Source organism: Tetrahymena thermophila (assembly GCF_000189635.1).
Source record: "Tetrahymena thermophila SB210 genomic scaffold scf_8254743, whole genome shotgun sequence".
Classification (NCBI taxonomy): Eukaryota; Ciliophora; class Oligohymenophorea; order Hymenostomatida; family Tetrahymenidae; genus Tetrahymena; species Tetrahymena thermophila.
The window spans coordinates 1-8,401 of record NW_002476505.1 but is presented as its reverse complement, the minus strand read 5'-3'; the positions used below and the strand labels follow the sequence as shown (position 1 = coordinate 8,401).

Below are 8,401 nucleotides of genomic sequence, written 5' to 3'. Positions count from 1 at the left end.
AGCATCTCTTCTAACTAAAATTCAAAAGAAATAATTCCCTTTAAAACAATTAAAGCCTCCTTAATAGGCATTCTATTCTTTGGAACAAAATTAGTTAATCCTTCAATAATATATTTAAGCTAGTTGTGATAAACAAAATTTTAAAATTCACCATCATAATTTAATGGTTTATGCTTATTTGATGCTAAATTAAAATCTATTCCTTGGACAAGTGTATATATTAGATATCCTTTTAATAATTTTTGTTAATTAAAAATAAATAATAAATTTTTTATTTTTGCTATCCTCTGATAATTATTTTTCTAATATGAAATTAATTTCAAATCATGGGTCTTGGGTGGATTTAAGAGGGTAGTTGACCTATTATTCTACTAAATACATATTTCTTAATCAAGAAATAATTATCAGAGAATAGCTATATATATATAATACCTAAAGAACATGCTTCACTCTATTTGAATTAATAGGAATAGTATTAATTAGCTTTTAGAGTAAGAATTTAAATAAAATATTTACTTTTTTGCTTGGCTCTTGTCTCACACTGACGCCTAATTTTAAATATTCATCATGATAAATCTTACCTATATATGGTTCAGCTGGGTCAAAACACTCTGGTGCTTGATACAAGAAGTTTCCCATCTTTAATTTTTTGAATTGAATTATTTGAATATCTCTTTAATATGATAAAAATAAATATGAGTGCATACATATTAATTGATAGAATAGTCAGATTTATTTATTAGGTTATCTGCCAAACCAAAATCAGCTATTTAATTTATTAATTAATTAATTAATTAATTAATATATTTTATACAAAACTAAACAAGCTTGTTGTTAAAAATTAATTTACAAACAACTGCATTTCCATGGTAATCAATTAAGATATTATCCATTTTCAGATCATTAAGAAGGCAGCTCTTAGAGTGAATGTAATAGAGACCTTGAGCAATGTCATTAGCGTATTTGATTGCTGATATTTCATTCAGTCTTTTGTTTTAATTCCTTTCTAAAATTTAGGTGAGAGTTCCTTTTTATTTATTTATAGCATTTAATTTAGTTTTAAAAACTTTCAATTAAGGAGTTTGTTTGATTAATTTATTTATTAATAAATTTTTAAGTAAACTAATATTATTATTTTTACCCTAACACTCAGTTAGAACTAAATAACTAAATTGTTATCCTTCAAATTAATCTATAAGACTGACTACGTAAGGAGAGTCTCTACATTTTGTGAGTATTTCTACTTCTTGTTTCACTCGATTGTTAAGATCTTTGTCAAGATTTCCATAAAGATCTCTAACTTAAACACCTTTGATGGCATACCTCATGTTAGTTTTCGAATCTTTTGCTAACAAAACTAATCCCTAGACTCCCTATCCTAAAAACCTAAAATCAGAGTAGCCTTTTTTAGTTAATTCGCTTTTCATAGTCTAATAAATTTAAACTTATTAAGGCTTTAACTTAGGGTCTTAGATATCAGAAACTATTATTATAATTAAGATAAAATTTGATTAGAACCATGACAGGCAAGGTAAATTATTAATTGGATGGTTTTGTTTTATGTTTCCAAATTAAAGGTTTAAGCTTAAATAACATCTGCATTCAAGTTTTAATATTTGTAATTATCAATATATATATTCATAAAAAATTAATATTAATTTAAATATTTTTTACTGACTAACTCAGACTTATCGAGCATTTAGACACCTTTCATTCTGTACATCTCTTTGATTTTTTTCCTGTTTTGAAGATGCAAAGCAAGCTTATATTTAGCTTCTTAAGAATCTAAAAGTTTTTAGTTGGTTGAACCCATTTTTAATCTTTCAATATTTTTTTTCACAAATTAATTTGAATTAATTAATTATGTACCAATAAACGATATATATTCCTTAAGTTTTTAAATGTTTATTTTTTGTTAAAATTTGATGTAAATTAATTTAATTATCTGTAAAAAGAATATTGAACAAATCAAAATTTTCTTTCATAAAAATTATAATAATACGCATTAAATATTAGATAGTTTTCTAAATAAGATTAAATATACCAACTTACCATCATCTCAATCACGAAATTATGCAAAATGACATAATGAATAAAATTATCAGCAGACTAATTCACTTAAATTAAAGCAAGAAAGAAAACAAAATAACAATTCATAACTTAGTAAAACATAGAATTAAAGTAGCTTAGAACTTAAATTGTTTGCCATTATTGAAGTAATTGATCATAAAATAAGTTTTCTATTTTAAATTAAACTAAATAATATTTATTTATCCTTAAAATTTATAATACTAAAAATATGAATTAATGACACAATAATTTTAAAGTAGAAAAACTAAAATATAATTAATAAAATAGATAATTAAATAAATAAATAAAGATTAGATGTAAAACATTTTGCAAATTTTGATGTAAAAAACAATAAATTGTAAGACTATAAACAGATATTAACATTTTTGCACCTTCTTTTTAAATCAAAACTTATTAAAAGACCCTTTTCTTTCATAAATAAAATTTAAAAATGTTCAAGCATCATCTTATTTTCAAATAATAAGAGCTAATCAACAAAGCGTATATATGATTTATTTAATAGATACAATAAGTAACGTATATTAGATAAAATACCTCACCGTTTTTTTACTAAAAAAATCAAAAATAAGTTGGTAAATAGTAAATAACGCAAGCAAAAAGCCAAATATCTTTCATATTCTTTGAAGTTTCATTAAAAAATGTATTTTTGAATAAATAATTAGTGGATAAAAAAATTATTTTTTGGTTTAAATAACTAATAGTATGAAAAATATGCAAGAAAAGCTAAAAAATAAATATTTTTTCAAACCTACTCTATAGTTAGAAGCTAGTTAGTTATTAATAAGCTGTATCTTTTTCTGAAATATCCATAAAACTCATTCATATTAATAATATCGCACAAAATTTATGTCTTTTTTTGAATATGGAATAAAGCTTTTTTTTGCTTGAATTATTTAATTATAAGAGCTTTTATGTAATTATGTGTACAGTTAGCTAGCTATTTTAGCATAATTTATTTATGAAACCTTCTATCCTCTTAATATTATTTTTATTACAAGAAATGATCTTTTATATATTTAAATCAAAATAATTATAGATATCTATTAAAATATTGAACAGAATCTAAATTTTGCTGCTTTGCTATGATTAAATGTCTATATCTGGTTAAAACTAGATAGGAAAAAATTGAATTGATATGGAACATTACTCTTTAGATCTAATATTTTACAATTATTAAAAACTTAGACTTACTTTTATTATTATTTATCTTTTTCTTTAGCATAAAATCTTATATTTATTTTCATAAGAAATTTGTAAAAAATTTTACTTTTTTATTATAAAACCCTAATAAATAATTTTATTTTTGTAATATTTACTTTTATTAAACTAGAAAATACAGCTATTTCATCAGGAGTAACTGGCGTCAAAAAATTTTATAAATTTCATTTTAAATATTCAAAATTAAAAATTAGCTAAAAATAAAAAGTTATTTAGACATTTTAATTACCAATTGTTAAATTTTAATAGATTAAATAATTTTTTGTATTTATAAAAAAATTTAATTTGAAAAATAAAAGAAATTTGAATGCTGTCATTTATCAATCCTTTACTAAATTCTAAATTATAATCTGATATAATAATAGTACATTAAAAATTTTTAAATCAATTACTTTGTGTCCCTAATTAATTGATATAATAATAATATGTATAAAATTTTAAAATCAATTACTTAGTGTCCCTAAAATTTATTAGGCTGAATTATTAAAATAAGAACAAAGACAGTTAGTTAGTTATTTACTGGGAGTATTGAATATTAATACAAGAAATTAATTTGTGTGGTTATATTTTTTTCAAAATTCTTTCACTTTTTTGTGAAACAAGAAAAGAAAAACATAAATAATAAAGTAGTAGAAAAACATAAATAAATACAGACAGAATGATTAAATAGATGAATCTTACAAATATTAAATAATAATTAAATAACTTTCATATAGATGTAAATAATTGCGAAAATAATTATTATTACTTTAAAAACAATATCTAAGTTAGCAGAACGAGCAAATATCTAAATATGTAGCTAGCCACTAGTGTTAAAGTGTAGAAAAATAAAATTGCCATCAGAAGGCAATTTTGTTTACTTGTTTCTGTTGAATGAAATCTTGAGTGAGCCAAGAGTTTTCATATTACAAATAATTAAATTTCTGAGTGTTTGAAAAATTACCTACCCATAGATCACAGATATACATGAATGATAATGAGACAGACACAATATGTAGCTACATATTAAACATAAGCCAAATTTAGATAAATCTTAAGTATAACTACGTAGAACTTTATAAATTTTAAGCAATAATTGCTCTTAAGTAAACAAATTAGGAAATAAAATGACTTAAAATAGATATATATAAAGCAGTAATTTGATGAATGGATTCTTATTATGAATTTAAAATCAAATAAAGTATATCAAACATTTATTTTCTTTTAAAATCAATTAAATAAGCTCTTCTTCTCTTTGCAAAATACCGTAACCACTCGTTCAGGAAAAAAAATATGGATTACTAGGTAGATATAAAATTAAGTAATTGACTAGGGATTTAAGTAAAATTTGGTTTATCCCTAATTAAAATAAATAATAATACTAACACCATATATTTTTAAGCTTAAATTATATATATATTTACTATTAAATGATCATTCCATATAAATTAATAAATGGCGCTACAAATAATTTAGTATAAAACAAACATATTTAATACAGTTAAACAGACACTTTAAAAGTACTTATATTAAAATAAAAAAATATTAAATTATTTTATAAAATAAATAAAAGATTTCATCAAAAATTAGTTTTAGTTTTTAAAATAAAATTAATTTATTGCTACTAATAAAGTAAGTAGAACTGTTTATTTTATATTAAAAATAATTTAGCTTGCAATTTTTTTTGTCTAGGGAAAAATAGAAAATATTTTAATTTGCATTAGATTGTGATTCTATTATATTAATGAAATAGATAATATTACTATTATCAATTAGCTTTAAATAAAAAAGATTTTAGTATATTTGTAGATCAGTGAGTAGGCACTTTGATTAATTGAAAAGATATTTTTATAAGAATATTCTTTTCAGATAATCAAAATATCTTTAAAGATCTTTAGTGTTTTTGCTTTCGCTCTAAATTTAATTGCTATCACAAAAATGTACAGTAAAATCTGTCAGATTTGGAGCTAGTTAAAATTGCACAAAAGTTCTGGTCCCAAATTTAACTTTTTTCATTAAAAAATCTGTAAATAAGTTGGAAATATTTGCATTTTGGAAAAAATGTTCCTTTCTATAGGTTACTGCATTAACAGGCTTCACTGCAAACACATTAATTTTGATTAGTGGATAGGATCTTTGATTAGATTAAATTAAAAAATAAAAAGTATATTTTGATAAAAACCATACAATCCTTTCATTTAATAAAAATATTAATTAAGAGGACTTTTAGTCTGTTTTTCCTTTCACACTATTTTATGTAATAAAAAGAAAAGTTATTAGTATATTTAGATGATATTACAGACAGAATAGGTGGTTTGTATAATCCAATAAATAATGAGCAATTACTAAACAATATTTTTATATAACAACAAACAAAATAAGTAGCTTATTTCTATTACATATACTAAATTTTCAAGCCTGTTATATATGTATATATTATAATTCACAAAAGCATTAAAAAAATTTATATTTATTAGAATTTAAAAGATTTTATTTATAGTAAATAAATATATTTATAGTTATTTTCTTTCAAAAGTCGCTAAGTAATACAAATATGTATGCATTTTATAGTGATATTACCATTATTATTCAGTCATAATTTTTATATAATACAAATCTGTGTTAATTTTTTTCTCATAAGAAAATGGTAACTTTAGATAATTTATAAAATATATTATAAATTTTAAAAAGATACTGTTTATATTGATTGCTATCTTATCTGTTAATAACAATAATCTAAAAATAGAAAGTTGTTAGTATATTTGAAAATTAATTAAGATTTCTTCTTGATTTTAACCAATCTCTCTTGATAGGAGTTTTACTCTAATTTCTTTTATTATTAAGCTGATTCTCCTCTTTATATAGAAGAAAAAAAGTGATTTTGGTATATATAAATTTTACATCTCTACAAAAACCTCTGTTTTTAGTAAAAAAGCAAACCCCCTCAGCCTACTTTAAGTAAGTCAGTACCCCAGTTAACAACCCCAGTCGCAAAGCGAAAGTGAATAACCAAATGTCTAAGAAAGTTCAAAACGAGTTAGTCGAAATTATCTCAAGCAAAGTATCCATAGATTGCTAAATTCAAAAAGTATCAATAAAGGAATTGATCAAGTTAATGTTCAGCTAGAAAAAACACTTCAAAAATTTTGAGTACTTAAGTAGTGGCGCTTATGCTCTTGTCTTAAAGGCTTAGAATTCTTAACAAAATCGCCAAGTAGCTCTCAAATTCTTAGAAAGTTCCAACAAAGAGGGTAAGGATGGTATCGAATCTCTGAAAAAAGAGTATGAAATGCTTCAAAAGTTTAGCCAATCAGAATGTTTAGTAAATGTCTATGATTGTTTCTATTTAATGGAAGAAAAAGATGATGAAGATGATGATGGCAACGATATTATCGTTTAAACTCAAAACAAATCCTACTTTGTAATGGAAATGGAGCTTTGCGAGAGTAAAAAAAACCATAAATTTTTCATCCATTTTTTTTTTTTCATTTTTTAAGAAACGTGTAAAAATACATAAAATAAGATATATTTATACTTTTTATTGACCTGACCTAGCTTACGCATCACTATTTTAAAAATAGGTAATTTAAATTTTTTTCTAAGTCTTTTTTTGATTTTGATAGTTGATTAAAAAAAAATTAGATTTGTGTTAAGCAGATTTAATTAATTTAGAAAATATAATAGAAATTATTTAATTTAATATAAAAATGTTAATTTTAATTAATTTTTTAGGATTCCCCACTATTAAGACTTTTTCATTTATTTTAATCAAATTTTGTAAGATTTCTTAATTAAACCTTCTAGAAGATTAATTCATCAAAATTTTATAATCTATTTACCCAATATAACAATTTAATTTTTTAATAAGCAATTTTCATTAATATTTTTATTTATTTATAATATAAAAGATAATAAATTAAAAATGTTATTTGATTTAAAAATTGAATTAATTATTACCTAAAAAATTAATTAGTTTTAACTATCCTCCAAAATTTTTTTTAACTTAAATTCAAAAATAAATATTTAAAAGATATTAATAACTGAAAAAAATATAAATTATTTCAATAAAAATTATAATGAGTAAACTATTTAAATTTCTCATGAGAGACTAAAATTAAACAACTTTAATTGTATAAGTAATCCACTTGAACAAATTTAAATTAATATTAAACTTACTTAAATGTGTTGAAATAAATAATTTCTAAAAATATTAAATATTTAGTTAAATAGATAAGATAAATTCTAAAATAAATTACTATAAAATAATCCTTTATTTTTTATAATATAGGTTTAAAAAACAATATTATTAATAAATTATTTAACTCAAAGCTTTTATTAATAAATAAATGAATAATCCCATTTCAAAATTTTTATTTTCCTCTCTAAGTTTTTAAAAAATTAAAATTTAACATAAAACTAATTTAATTTTATAATTAACAAGATAATCTCAAATAACTCTTTGATTTCCTCAGAAAATAATAAGTTCCACCTCCCAAAGAGATGAAGGAAATAATAGCCATTCAAATGATAGAAGGGTTGAATAACCTTCATGTCAAAAATATTATGCACAGGGATATTAAACCTTAAAATTTCCTTGTTTGCGCCTCTAAGGAATATGGTTTCTCAATCAAACTTTGTATATAATTATTTTTATATTATTTAATTATTAATAAATATTTTTTAAATTCAGGTGATCTTGGCTTTGCATCAGCTGTGTCTAAATCAAAAAGCTTCATGTCTAAGGTTAAAAAATTAATTATTATTTTATTTGGTTTCAATATTTTTTTAATTTTCAGAAAGGAACTGATGCATATTTTGCTCCAGAAGTGGAAGCAGGACAATCTAGAATTCAGGTTTTTAATAATAGTGTTATATTATTTTTTAAAGTTTATTTACATTAAATAGTCAGATCTCTTTTCACTAGGACTCATTTTATTAGAGCTTGATAATCTCAAGACTCTAAATGAGAATTGGATAGATACCAACATAAAATATTATCTATTCAAAGGAGAAGAAATACCTAAAGAAAAGTATTAGATAGATAAGAATTCTAATATATACAAAATAGCTAAAATATGCTTAAAACCCTTGGTATTTAGATAGGACTACAGCA

The 8,401-nt window shown here is 21.7% G+C and overlaps 2 protein-coding genes across 2 annotated transcripts in view; one reads left to right on the top strand and one right to left on the bottom strand. All coding sequences in view use genetic code 6, as the record gives it.

Moving 5' to 3' along the window:
* The window catches only part of TTHERM_01565130 (kinase domain protein), a gene marked incomplete at both ends in the record, with an annotated part of 2,119 nt that extends 306 nt beyond the window's left edge, over positions 1-1,813 (bottom strand). The window contains 8 exons of the mRNA XM_001011450.3: positions 1-14; positions 152-229; positions 433-451; positions 517-639; positions 708-766; positions 851-1,027; positions 1,142-1,483; positions 1,675-1,813. The exon at positions 1-14 is cut by the window's left edge and continues 193 nt beyond it. Of these exons, the coding sequence (XP_001011450.3) occupies positions 1-14; positions 152-229; positions 433-451; positions 517-639; positions 708-766; positions 851-1,027; positions 1,142-1,483; positions 1,675-1,813 (951 nt within the window). The remainder of the gene's footprint in view (positions 15-151; positions 230-432; positions 452-516; positions 640-707; positions 767-850; positions 1,028-1,141; positions 1,484-1,674) is intronic.
* Positions 1,814-6,301: 4,488 nt separating this feature from the next.
* On the top strand, positions 6,302-8,234 carry TTHERM_01565120 (kinase domain protein; the record flags this gene model as incomplete). Its single annotated transcript, XM_001011449.1, has 4 exons — positions 6,302-6,734; positions 7,730-7,924; positions 7,979-8,031; positions 8,085-8,234. The coding sequence occupies 4 exons, from the start codon at positions 6,302-6,304 to the stop codon at positions 8,232-8,234; spliced, it is 831 nt and encodes a 276-aa protein (XP_001011449.1).
* Between the last annotated feature and the right edge of the window lie 167 nt (positions 8,235-8,401).